The sequence below is a fragment of the Mauremys reevesii genome, linkage group 2 (genome assembly GCF_016161935.1).
Source record: "Mauremys reevesii isolate NIE-2019 linkage group 2, ASM1616193v1, whole genome shotgun sequence".
Lineage (NCBI taxonomy): Eukaryota > Metazoa > Chordata > Testudines > Geoemydidae > Mauremys > Mauremys reevesii.
In genome coordinates this window covers 266,658,905-266,672,998 of record NC_052624.1, presented here as the reverse complement: position 1 = coordinate 266,672,998, position 14,094 = coordinate 266,658,905, and the positions used below count along the sequence as shown (strand labels likewise).

The 14,094-nt window shown below is 42.4% G+C and overlaps 1 protein-coding gene across 19 annotated transcripts in view; it reads left to right on the top strand.

Annotated features, from left to right (window-relative positions):
* Positions 1–14,094, top strand: part of MTSS1 (MTSS I-BAR domain containing 1) — a 176,106-nt gene that overhangs the window by 120,136 nt on the left and 41,876 nt on the right. For all 19 annotated transcript variants that reach the window (XM_039522477.1, XM_039522476.1, XM_039522490.1 and 16 more), the window contains 3 exons: positions 8,854–8,938; positions 10,416–10,507; positions 12,751–12,825. In XM_039522477.1, coding sequence (XP_039378411.1) covers positions 8,854–8,938; positions 10,416–10,507; positions 12,751–12,825 — 252 coding nt within the window. The remainder of the gene's footprint in view (positions 1–8,853; positions 8,939–10,415; positions 10,508–12,750; positions 12,826–14,094) is intronic.

Genomic DNA, 14,094 nt, shown 5'->3' with positions numbered 1-14,094 from the left:
GCTCCTTCCTCCCCCAAAAGGTAGTTTATAGCATGGTTTTAAACAAGTTTGTAATAGTGTAACAGTTTGGTTTGCATGCAAACAGGGTTGCAGCCATGCTAGGCTCCATATAGCCCAAGAAATCCCAACAGGGCAAGTCTCTGAGGCACTGATCGATCCATCAATCCCTCCTTTACTTTCATGGGACCGCATGTGGGCACAAGTGTCCTCCCCCACCCCCCCGAACAGCTTGCGGGATCAGGGCCTATGGCTTGTAACCCATAAAGGAAACTACCTATTATTTTAACAGCTTGAGTTTAAATAAGGGTTGAGTGATAAACTGAGAAGTCCAACTGCTTGTCAGCTTGTCACAGCCTTGGTATTTAATGTATTTAATAATCAAGCCTATAGTCAGCTGCTTCTTTAATCTATGCTCTGAGATGGAAGCATCTTGATAACTTTGAAACTGCAAAATGTTGTGTCCCCTTTTCATGGTCTCCCTTCCCTTTTGGAAGGAGAAGGGTGTCTGACATAATTGGGCTTCGCCCTTGAAGATAAAAAGGAATCACTTAAGTGGAGTCTTAAAGTCACTTCCTGAAAGACAGTTGTCATGCTAGCCTTCTGTACCCTGCTCAACAATGAAGTTAAAGGCTAGAAGAGATAAGAGGCTGATTGTAGCCAACTGCTTTGAGTATACAAAAGGCCTTGTAGTTATACAGCTGCACGTTTCATCAAATAATCATTTCATTGATACATGATCATTAAGTAGAACAGAATGATTCTAATAAAGCAATTTAGTCTGTCTCTCCCTCCCCCCCCCCATCTCCTTTTTATTCCTCTGTGGTGTTGAATAACAAATGAGCACGGAAATAGAACCATTTAAGCCTTTACAGTGGCCTCCTTGTAGCAGTATTACACAGCATTTCATTTAATTAGTTTATAATGAAGAGGTTTTTGGTCTTCTTAGGCTTGGTTGAGGGACGTGTGTGTGTGGTGAATAATGTATTTTATTTCTGAGAACACAGAATCTTTGATTTGTTTTTTTACCCCTTTTTTTTAAGTTGATAAAATTTGACAGGTGTTTTTTTTTTTAAATACTGATGAAAGGTTCCATTGTATAGCAGTAATGCCATTCTCCACTTGTAGAATATTGCTTTAGACAGTGTCAGAGAATTTTAGGGATGTTAATGAACCATTGTAATGCACCCTGTACGGTACATACATTTTACCCACATTTTATAGGTGGAGGAACTGAGACATGGTAGTTAGGGAACTTGCCCAAGGAGTCATAGAGCAGGGAGTGGAACTCAGGTCTCCCAACACTTTACCATTTCTTTTACTAGGAGACTGCCAAATATGCCGTTATAATCTCTTCTCTTCAGGGGATTGTAAGTGTCATGGAAGCGTGCTGGGACTTTAGGCAAAATGTCAGCTTTTAAACAAAATGGAGTTTATATTGGTTCAACAATTTCTAAGCTACAGGAATGCATGGGAGTGGATGGTATTGCAGTGCAAAGCCTTTTGTCTGGCTCTATCCAGTTGGGTTTGGTAACAGCTGAACCCCGGTGCTCTGTTTGCTTCTGGGAAACAAACTGACAGCATTCTGTTCTTCAGTGAACAGGTTTTCCCTTTGCAATTGGCCACTCCTAGAGAGTCTTGGTGGGTAAGAAGTGAACAGGCCCGGAGATTAGACTATCATCTCACTTTTTAGAGGTGGGTCCCTCTGGGTCAGTGGTCCCCAACCTTTTTGTGAGCAGTAGCACATTCATGTTTTCAGAAGAGCGGGGCGGGCGCCAACAATTTTACAAGGCTTATTTTGTATTTGTACATTAAATAATACAAAAAACCATATTTAATATTACATAATATATGAATCCAGAGAGAAGCCGCGAGGACAGAGAACACTGGTGCCTGCAGCCCTGGAGTACTCTGTCCCCAGCAGGCGCGGGGCCCCAGATTCTCTTCTCTGCTGGGCAGTAGGTGGGCCCCGCACCTGCCGGGGACCGAGAACACCAGCGCCTGCAGCTCCAGAGTTCTCTGTCCCCGGCTGGTGTGGGGCCGCGGCTTCTCTCCGGCTAAAGCCGCGGCCCCGCACCTGCCAGGGACCGAGAACACCGGTGCCTGCAGCCCCAGAGTTCTCTGTCCCTGGCAGACGCGGGGCCGCAGCTTCTCTCCCCTGCTGGGAACAGAGACACCGCGCCCGCAGCCTGAGTTCTCTGTCCCTGGCAGGTCCCCTGCTGGGCACTAGGCGGGCACACACAAATGCCCTGGTGAGCGCCATGGTGCCCACGGGCACCACATTGGGGACCACTGCTCTGGGTCATGGTTGGGGAAAATGTATGAGTTAGTGCTGGAAAGCTTTCACTGCAGCTGCCTGTGCTTGACTGTAGGTAGACTTCACTTTTCAGGGTTTATGCATACTTGCATTAAAACTTTTATTTTAAATATGAAACTACTTTCCCCTATGGATTTTAAAATCCTGCTTTGTGCTCTTAAGCACTAGACTGCACCAATTGTACTGCATATTTAATACACGAACTTTCTCCCACATTCCATTCATGTTGTTGTGAGGCTAAATTCCCATGTATAATGCTGAGGGTTTGCCTGGTGGATTAGTTAGTGGCTGAAGTACTTATTGCCATGTGAACTTTCATAATTCTGTAACAAACCAAATGGTTCGTTAACATCACTAAGTTACTGTAATGCTGAACCAAAGTATGGGACTGCCTTCCCATCTGTGATGACCCTCTGGAGGAAGCTAAAAATTAACGCTAATTTAAAAACAAAACCAACAGCAAGCTTCAGCAATTCTGAAGATTCAAAAATTTTGGAACAGGTCTACTAAGATCCTATGACTTGAAGAGACCTTCTTCTGCCTGGTGTTAGTCTATGTGGGCAGTGTCCCACCAGCTGATCCCAGTATCTTTAAGCATCTTGAGCAGATGGTGTAGTTTCTTTTGGTAACCCTCAGTGGGATCAGAGGGTAATGGCCTGTAGAATGTGGTGTTAGAGAACTGCCTAAGCAGCCACTTGTTCATATTCCGACCTATTCATGATGACAACAGCACCTCCTTTGTCAGCCTTTTTTATTATGATGTCAGAGTTCCTGAGGCTGTGGATGGCGTTGTGTTCTGCACAGCTGAGGTTCTTAAAACTACAATACCCACCTGGTGAAGTGAAGAAACAGAGTGACAGAGCCAGAAGAGTACCCAAAAGTCACCTACTACAGGACAGGCCCAACAAAGAAAGTAACACAATGCCACTAGCCGTCACCTTCAGCCCCCAAATAAAACCTCTCCAGCTCATCATCAAGGATCTACAACCTATCCTGAAGGACGATTCCTCACTCTCACAGATCTTGGGAGACAGGCCAGTCCTCGCTTACAGACAACCCCCCAACCTGAAGCAAATACTCACCAGCAATCACACAACAAAAACACTAACCCAGGAACCTATCCTTGCAGCAAAGCCCATTGCCAACTCTGTCCACGTATCTATTCAAGGGGCACGATCATAGGACCTAATCACATCAGCCACGCCATCAGGGGCTCGTTCACCTCCACATCTACCACTGTGATATATGCCATCATGTGCCAGCAATGCCCCTCTGCCATGTACATTGGCCAAACTGGACAGTCTCTACACAAAAGAATAAATGGACACAAATCAGATGTCAAGAATTGTAACATTCAAAAACCAGTTGGAGAACACTTTAAGTGCCTCCCTGGACACTCAATTACAGACCTAAAAGTCACAATTCTTCAACAAAAAAAATGTCAAAAACAGACTCCAATGAGAAACTGCAGAACTGGAATTAAATTAGGCTTGAATAAAGACGAAGTGGATGGGTCATTACACAAACTAAAAACTATTTCCCCATGCTAATTCCCCCCCTGCTGTTACTCACACCTTCTTGAAAACTGCTTGAAATCGGCCATCCTGATTATCACTACAAAAGTTTTTTTTCTCCTGCTGATAATAGCCCACCTTAATTGATTAGTCTTGTTAGATTTGGTATGGCAACCCCCATCTTTTCAGTTCCCTGTGTATATATTGTATTTTCTACTCCATGCATCTGATGAAGTGGATTTTAGCCCACGAAAGCTTATGTCCAAATAAATGTGTTAGTTTCTAAGGTGCCACAAGTACTCGTTCTTTTTGCTGATACAGACTAACACGGCTACCACTCTGAAACCTATAAACACAGCGTGCCTTCTCACTTGGATAGGTATTTACAGACATATTTAGGGGGTTTTCTGGCTTTTCTGATCAAAAGCGTGTCAAGATTAAAAATCCAATTGTCTCTTCCAGCAGTTCAGTCTCATACACTTAATTATACTTCAACACCATTAGCTTTTAAATGGGAATTTGAAATGCAGAGTGACTTTGTTGTCGCACTATGCTTTGAATGAACCCCAGGTTTGTTTTTGTTTTTTGCTGCAGCAGAAGCCTGCTCATACAGAACAGCTTTTTCAGTGCATGCTTGCCACCTGCACCCCTCTATGGACTGATTGACTGTGTATCCATTAGCTGCCTGCTGTGTTGAGATGGCAGCAGCCTGCAAATGAGAAGGCTTTGAGGAATACAACAAAGATCACCACGGTCTGCATCAAACAGCACTGTAATTGTTTATGGCAAGTTGCTATATGCAACTGTTGGGTTTTTTTTAATGGTCCCATAGCATTGTTACCCTGGAATGAAGATGATGAGCTGCTGGAAGGTCTGGATCTGCGACTTAAATAATCTTTGCAGCTATATTTTGATACTGAGTGTGCCACTGCAAATGTCTCGTTTCTGGGATCATCAGACTCGGTGTCCCTCTGCGCTTCCATTTATGCATACATTTTCATTCAGTAGCACATTTGATCTTGAAGGTTCTGAAGAAAACAATTCTTTGTGCTTTATTATATGAGCATGAATCCTTTCTCTTTTGTTACTTAGCAACTTTTGGCAGTCACTTGTTTCCTAACACTTCCTTTGGTTTTAGACGAGCTGAGTCAGATACATTTGTGTGCTGTTTGGAAATGACTTAAACATTAATCACTCATTTTGCGGTACTGATCAGCAAATTTCACATTTACCACTTAGAGTGAGAAATTGCTTGGTGAATTCAACACTCTGAACAGAGAAAAATAAGATTAAGCTAACTGACATTATACAGCATCATTGTAATGGGGTGCACTCACCTTTCACGAGCGCTCTCCTGGCAGTGTGCGCGCCTGCACTTTCTCTCTGCTCTGTGGTGAGTCTTCAGCGATCCAGCCCTCCGGCCAAGTCACACACAGTCTGTATGTGAGTTCAATCAAACCCCATCCTGGATAGAAGTCCAACAGGGGGCCCATCTCAGGTCCCTTTATCTGCAGCCCTATCTCTGGGCTCACTCTTCAATCAGTCCAGCAGGGCCTATTGTAGTACCCTGGTTCAAACTGCCTTTCAGCCCCTTCTGGCCTCTCTCAAATTGTCCCCTCTCCGGTATGGAGCAGTGCCCCAGAGCTCCCTCCCTGGAGGCAATGTCTTTGCTCCCTCTGGGCCTTTCTGGCCTCAGCTCTTCATCTGGGCCACTAAAAGAGTTCAGTTCCTCTCCTGGTGTGTATCAAAGTCCAGGCCACTTTCCCAGTGGCTGGTGGGGCTGACCCGGCCCCGCCCTCTATTCTGGGTCCCAGTCCAGGAACCCTGTAGATAGCAGCCATCCGCTTTTAAGTAAGCTGTCAGTGCTACAGTTCCCTGGGCCACTTGCCCATGGCCCCAGAACATTCTTCACCCTTATCTCAGGGCCTTGTCCTGGTTGAGTCCCAGCAGCCAGCCTTGTTCCTTCATGTTCCCCCCAGCCTCTCCCAGCACTGCTCTGTCCTAGGTCCTGTAGCTCCCTCAGCTAGCCAAGCACATGGTCCATTCTCCTCCAGCTCTAGCAAGGAACTGATCTCACTCTGGCCCTGCAACTTTTCTTATACTAGCCTGCTGGGTCCTGATTGGCTGCTCCCTGCAGCCCCTTTCTGATTGACTGTCTCCCATACAGCCACTCTAGGCAGCTTGGAGGACCCTCTCCACTGCCCTTTTCTGGGCTGGGGTGTGGCAGGGCTGCGATGCCTCCTGCAGGGACCCTGAGAGCCAGGTCCACCCCGTCACAATCATATTATCAGATTCCCTACCCACTCACAGCAAGATTTTAACAAACTAAGCCTCATGCTAACTATTGACAACTTCTCCCAGTCTCTTCTCTTTAATATTCACTGACATTTAATTTCATGTGCTGGTCCGGCCTTTGACCTTTGACTCTACCTATTCTTCTTCCCTTCTAGGCTTCTATAACAGTTCTAGACTTTGTTTCCTAACAGGCATACAAAAACTTGGATCTGCTCATCACTTCCCTGTTTTTTAACTTTTTACGATAATTTTCATTCATAGATCGAAATTTACACCTAATGTTTATGGTATTAAAAAAAACCTTTTAAATATATACTGCGATTCTAGAAATACTTCCAAAGAACATGGAAATTCAAAAGATGGGGGAGTAGGGGCTATTGTTTAAAAAAAAAAAAAAAAAAAAAGTCCCTCCATCCCAAAACTCGTGTTTTTTTCTGGAAAAACCCAGTTTTTTCACACCTCTGAAAGAGCTTGTTGCAATTAATAGTAAATACTTTGAAAATCTGCAAATGTGCTTTATTGTTATTAATAAACAGAAATAATATGTAATCCTTGTTTCATGCAGTTTTGTCGTGTGTGTGTGTGTGTGTGTGTGTATATATAATATATATATATATATCCTTGTGTGCTGAATGTGCATATTTATGTTGGTTGGTTACTGCTACTTGGGTTATAATAGTACTTCCTGGCGGTTTTTATTAGTGCCCTTATTCATTTTAGCTGACCCTTATTCCCCGTTTTACAAAACACGTTCCCCATTTCCCATTTTCTGTTCTTAAATGGCTCTTACTTTTTCTCATGGTGTGGGGTTAGGGAAGCATAAATATTAACCTATACAAACCCTAGAATACATGTGTTCCTATTCAAGTTTCCCCAGTTCTTGCATAATGCAGCATTTCACTGTATCTTGAATGGTGAGTTACTCCACTAACGACAGTGGAGAAAGTTTTAGCGCTCATTTCTTAAGAGACCTTCCTTGAAATCCCCAGTAGGAGATCTGCCTCCATTAGGACAAGACGTTCTGTTCTTTGCTTGTTTTTTAATGGCCTGGTAGTTCTTTGTTAGGGGGAATGAAGAATAAGACCATACTGAGCATGTGGGACAAGAAAGATGCTGTCAGTAGCAGACATAATTTTTCACTGTGGGAGACAAGGGGTCTGACTTTTCCACTTTTTGGTACCCAGCTATATGTGCAGTAACAACTTTTGTATGAACTGCAGTACTAACGAGAGAACACTGAACTGCCTCAACTATAAAGACCCATTCAAGTCTGCAAGCTTTCTTCAGTCATTGTTTTTGCACAATTGTTAGTTATACTACAGCACCTTCATTCTTATAAATGTTAGTAAAACTTTAAACTTCTGTATGTTCATTATTAAATTAATTCTTTAAAGGAATTTAATTCTGAACATGTTCAAAAGGGTAAATAAAAGACTTCTGCCATAATAAGAGACCAAAAAAAAATAACCCACAGCATTTTGTGCAAAATATTTGCAATTTCATTCTGGGTCATTTGGTGGGCCCAAAATTTTGCTATTTGTGAAAATAATTTTAACATCATAATGTGTAATTTGGCAATTTTTTTTTAAATGTAAAAATTTATTTTCAAATTGAAATATTGACCATATTGAGCTTTTCACTTGAAAATAAACACTTTCTGCTTAAACAGTCTAGTTTTTAGGAAAACTCGCAAAATTTCAAAGTATATTGCAAAATCAGATCAATATCACAATCAAAATGAACAACTTTACATTTTGAGGTTTTAAACCTGTTATGGGTGTTTCACACAACCCTAGTGAATATTTTTAACAAATTAGTTAGGACTTTGTGTAGAAGTTTGCTGAGATGCTACCGCTTAGCTTACATATAGCTAGAGCCATATGGCTATCAAAACAAGAGCTAACTGAATACAGAAAAGGCCAAGATGATTGTTTAATTAAATTATAGAGCAGGCAAATGCTTTCTTTAAAAGAAAATGTACTTTGGGGAGAAAAAGTCCTAAAAATTAATCATTTGCTGTCAAGAGAAGTTATCATTTGGAGGCACTGAAATGAGTGACTGGGGAGTGTAGCGCACATAAACAGTGCCATCTTCTGGCAATATTGTGAAGTGATAGATGCATGGTCTATGACGACTACCGATGTGTGTTCTATATCCAGGATTGGGTTTGGGAAGAGAGAGCGTAATCTGTGCTGAAATGGGTGTTTTAAATACCAAAAACTTTGCAATATTGGCTGTGAAGAATCTGGCAAAAGGAAATTAGTCAAAAGTCCTGGATATGTTGTTTTAAGACTTTGGATTACAGTGTCTCTCTAGACACTGACCTGATCAGTGTTTATGTTACTGCTCCCAACTCTCTCTCTTCTCTCTCTACCCTGCTTCTTCCTCCTACACAGCCAGCTCTGATCTCCCAGCTCTCGTGCTCTGTTTGGATCCCTTCCAAGTAAAATGTTGAGAGTATGTTGATCCTCTCTACACATTCTTGGCACGCTAAGCCCTCTAGAGAGAAAACTATTTTGTCATTTTGTTAATCCAGTTCTGGGCTTCTGGTGATCAGCAATAAATCTCTTTTCCTAAATGTCAAATATTGTTTAGTAGTTCTGCTGTTAATAGTACACTAGGGACTTAATTTTACAATGTGATATTTAATTCAGCTTCCATCAACATCACAGTGAGAGTTTCACATCCGAGAGATCCCTGTTCTTTAACTCTTTTGTATTTCGTTTTCAGGTGGTACCAGAGAAATTGGGTCCGCCCTGACGAGAATGTGCATGAGACACAGAAGTATAGAGTCCAAACTCAGGCAGTTTTCAAGGTGAGCAATTACGCAGCCTGGCCCAAAGCTTGGGAATCACTCTTCACTGGCTACTAGACTACAGTCAAAACATAATTGTTACACAGCCCCTTTCATTCAGGAGCACGTTAAGCTGTTTACCAGCGTTGGCTTCCAGCTGACCTCTGACTTAAAGTCAGTAAGAACAGGCTTTCTTTTCTCTCCCCCAACAAATTGGACTTCATAGAAATAGAGAGGAACAGGGATTTAGCTGCTCATTCTGAGAATTGGTCTTGCCAGCTCAAGCTGCTTTAAATGCTGGAAATTCCTATCATCAAAGTTAGTGTAGCTCAGCAGTGCTCAGTCAATTCATGGTGTTGGGAACTGGGCTTAGAATTTCTGTGTTGTCACTGAGTTAAAGTAAAAGCAAGTACTTCACCCCGTCTTTTCAAATGCATGGGAATCCGAATAACTTGCAGCCAAGAAAGTTTGGGAGCAAACTGACATGAACTGAACTCCTCCGCTGCCCCCCATTTCAGTAGATTTCTACAGAACATAAAAATAGTGAGGTGGGGGAGGATAACACAATCTTGTTGTGTGTTAGGAAGAAAGCTGCCAATATGCTTACTCCAACACCTTTTATCACAGAAGTAAAATGCATATTCTGCCAGTGGTAAGAGGAAACCGTGACCTGCCATTTCTTTGACCTAGATACATTTTTTTTAATGGAGTAAATTTGAGGGACCGAAGATTGGTAAAAGGGGGTAGTCCTGTCATCTCTCAATTACTGGTTTGAATTCTGTTCATGTCAGCTGTGACCAAAAATTGGCTGGTCAGTAGCCTATTTTAAATGAGTTTGGTCTCAATCCAGGTCCCTAGTGAACAGAATCCACAACCACGATTGGAACTCCTGTTTAGCACTCTCAGCAGAGATGCCAGGAATTCAGTGGGCATAGAGACTGAATTACCCCAGCACCATGGTCCCCACTGATGAGGATCGGGGCACATGGATGGGGCAGAATATAGACGCTTACACTGCTGCTGTTTGTGCTCTGCCTGTGCATTACGTCTTTGTACAATCTTTTTGGATAAATAGAAGCCATTAGTCTTCAGGACATCAATCTAGAGCATTCTGCAAACACTGACTACGGCAAGCATGTGACAAATGAAAAATCTAATTGTTTACATTGGCCCTGTTTCAGGTCACTCCTCTGGTTTATAATCTATTCCACACCTCTCCTGAACTTCTACACACTAATTCTTGTTCTCCTGTTATGTGGGTTTTTTGAGTGTCTCATCTTTGGCTTTCATCCAACCAGAGAAATTTGGGTCACAACTATTTAACCACCTGATTGTATAGCAGGCACTTAAACACTTTCAAGTTTAGATATTTGCACTGCATGGCACTATTAACTGTTGCAGCAGAGTAAAATACTCCAATATTGACCTTGGCTCTGGATATAGAAATAAGGGCATCTGCAGGATTTGATTGCTCTTTGTGTTTTTTCAACAAAATTAGTGCTTTAATTGACTGTCTGATAAACCCACTTCAAGAACAGATGGAAGAGTGGAAGAAAGTGGCCAATCAACTGGATAAAGACCATGCTAAAGGTAGTTATAGAGGAAGAACACTGTAGTATTATAGGACAAGGTTGTAATGCAAGATTTCTTCCTAACACGGCACTTCCCCTTTTACTGGGTATTGGGGAAACCATATTACACTTGCTTAAGATCGATACTAATTTTCCTCATTAGTTTTTGAAAAAACTACTTAGCAAATATAGTTAGCTAATTCTTCAAGCTTTACAGGCTTAATTTTGAAGCTAGGTGCTGAAGGGTCTGTAATGGGCTGTTTTCAGCATATCACTAAACCTAGGTGAATCTTCTCTTGTAAATTTAAGTCTGGCACGGTGTTTTTCTCAGCAAGCTCTTGCTGCGTGATGCCTTGTCATGCACTCTGCTGGGGATATGGCACCCACCACTCGACAGCCCGGGGATTTGCAGACTACCTGTAATGTTAAGGAAAGCCTTAGCCAGACCGCTCTCCAGATATCATGTAGTCTTGTAAAGCATTCAGTCTTTTTTGGTTTATATCCAATAGGATATGAGCGATAAATATTCAAAGAGAACTTGGAAAACCATCTGTTAGAGGGCAGGAGAAGCCATCTTCCCACTCAGCAGAGCGAGAGTGGCAGTGCTGTTCCGTGGTGCGGTGATCTCTCCCGTAGAATGCACAGTGTGGGGAGAGAGGGATAGTTGCACACAGCTGGAGCCATGGCTGTTGCCAGGAAACAATTTCAGACATATGAGGCGTTGCATTGGGTGCAGTTGACCTCTGACACAGCCGTTTGAACTTGTTTGTTATACTGTTAGCCTTTAAAATTCAAGTCCTTGGGTCTGCGTGAACAAAGCAGAGTCATGCTTGCTGATCTAGTAATGCTCTGAGCATTCAGATCGTGGCTGTGCAGTGACCCGGGCTTGTTGGACTGAGAGCAGTTGAGACTCCTGTGGAGGCTGCACAGTGGTCCCTGTGGGAGGAAGTGCCTCTTAGCACCCAGTTGATGTTGTGGCCTAATAGAAGCATCAACAGTCTCAGAAGGAATTTCCAGCCTGTCCTTCACTCTTGCAACTACAGAGATGCCTGGGGGAGATTTAAGCAGAGAGAAGCAGTGGGCAGGAGGGATCAGTTGGGCTCCTAAATGTGGGGTTCTCTGAAGAGTGGAGGCTGGGGATCAGTGCAGCCAAGTGGATAGAGCAGTGGAATGGGGCACAGGAGACTTGGGTTCAGTTGCTGGCCCTGCCACTGTCCTGCTGGTGATGTTGGGCAAGTCACTTCCTTTTCTATGCCTCAGTTTTTCCATCTGTAAAATTGGGATTATGATACCGACCTCCACTATTAAACCCCTTTGAGATCTACTGATGGAAAATAGTATATAAGAGCAAGGTGGTATTGCTGTTAAAACAGATGAGAGATTGCATACCTGGGACCAAAACAATTTGCCGAAATTGACACACATTCACGAAATGTGTCGGTCAACCAGAACCTGCATTTAAAAAAAAATTTTTTTTTTTTTTTTTTCAAAAAGTTTCAGCCAAAATTTTTGCCTAGCTCTAGATATGACATCCCTTCCCTGACTTTCAAAGGGGATAGTAAATATAGTGTTCTCTGTTTTACAGTTAGTGGATACTAATTTTTGAACACACATGTTCTGAGAGGCCTGTCAAAATCCTCCTGTGTTCCATTGCTATTAATGGATAAGTCATGAATCAAGCTAGTTCTCTCATTTTGTGTTGTGTTCACTGATATTTCTGTAAAGACCTAGTTTATTTGGAAAAAAGGCCATTGAGGATACGTCTACACTGCATGGCACAGGAGCAGTTGGCTGGCGTTAGCTGACTCGGGCTGATGGGGTGCAGACTGCTGGGCTATAAAACTCCAGTGTAGACATTTGGGCTCAGGCTAGAGCCTGTGCTCTGAGTCTCTGCCAGGGGGAAGTGTCTGAAAGCCCGGGAGCCAGCCCAAGCCCAAACGTCTCCACTGCGATTTTAGCCCCACCGCACAAGCTCCACGAGCCTGAATCAGCTGACCCAGGCTCTCAGATTCAGTGCTATAGGTGTTTTATGGCGTGTAGGTGTACCCTGTGAGCACTATTTCACCCAAAACCAAAGCTACAGACACTACAAAATGTCAGTCTAATTTTTAAGCTGTTCTGATTAAAAGTGAATATCCCTGTGTGCTGTGCTAAAATTTCTAGTCTAGGGAACATTTATAGTGTCTTAAAACAGAGTCTTTTTTGTAAAACAAAGACTGAACCAAGTATCAAATGTGTTGATATACAGACTGTGTTTTTTAGAGTACAAAAAAGCCCGCCAAGAGATAAAAAAGAAGTCATCAGACACGCTGAAACTGCAGAAGAAAGCAAAGAAAGGTAACTTTCTCCATACTTTTATCATTGAGATACTTTTGTGAAGGATTCATTGGCAAAAATTGCCTAGCTATAGGATGTTCTGTGGAAACCATCATTCCATATAGTGTCACATCTAATGTGTACCTGTCATGGTGTTCTAGTAGAAAGCATAAAAGCTGCTGTCTGTTTTAAAATGCCTTAAAAGAGTGTGAAAAATCTCTGTATACAAAATTGATCAGCAGAGAGAGGTTTTAAAATGGAATATTTTTGTGTTTTTTTTCATGTTAAGGAACTGATAATGTTGTATGACTTGTGCTGTGTTATACATGCAAAATTTCCTGGAAGTTTTGGAATAGTATAGAAAAGCCATTATGCAAATACTCTGTAGTAGTTATAGCAGGAAATTATGCTGTTCTCTTTTTTCCACCCCCATCTTGTACAATTTATAGTCTCCTAAACTTCCCATTGTTTGTTACAAGATTCATAAAATGACAGCTGTAGGAAGCAGGTATTGGTCACTGTCAGAGAGTGCACTTAGCAATAGTAAAAAGCCAGAAGATGAGGTAAAGGCAATACAATAGTTTCCTCCTCCTCCTCCCCAACAAAATTCCCAAGCTCTTTCTCTCATAATCCAGTGATACAATGTTTAGTAGCAGAATCTGTGTTTTTTCACAGTGGTTTGTTCCCCATTGGTGATTTGTCAGTAATTTATTTTAAATTCGCACCTTCTTGAAGTCAGAGGGCTGTGGTGGTAACACAAAGTGAGGTCCTGAGCTCTGCTGAGTGATGCACAAACCTCACCAGCCTGTAAATTTCATATTCTTACTACTGCCTCCGTACGCTTGCAAAACTGGACTGGAAACCTTGCAGGACCAGGCTCTCCTTACTTCCTGGTCCTGTGCTCTCTGATATCAGCTGGGTCGGAAATACACTTTGGACAGGTCCCCTGTTGGAACTTACACTTCCCATGCTGGCTGAAACCTGGAAGTGTAGAGCCAAGCCAAGTGAGTGGTGGGATGTGGAGTTTCCTTAACTTTCTACATCTCGGAGATTCAGATGAATTCATGTTTTATCCAAGGCATCCCTAACTTCCCTTTCTGACCACTGAGTTAGCAGAGATTATGAACAAGTATTCTAATGGATGATCATATGACTAAATTATTTTATAGTAAATAAATTGCTCTTGAAGCTTCTCTAGCTATTTAAAGGAAGAATGGAGGGGAAGGAAAAAAAACAGCAAAAGGCTGCAAAATAGGGGATTAGCACAGTGGGGCCAGCAGTCTTTGCCGG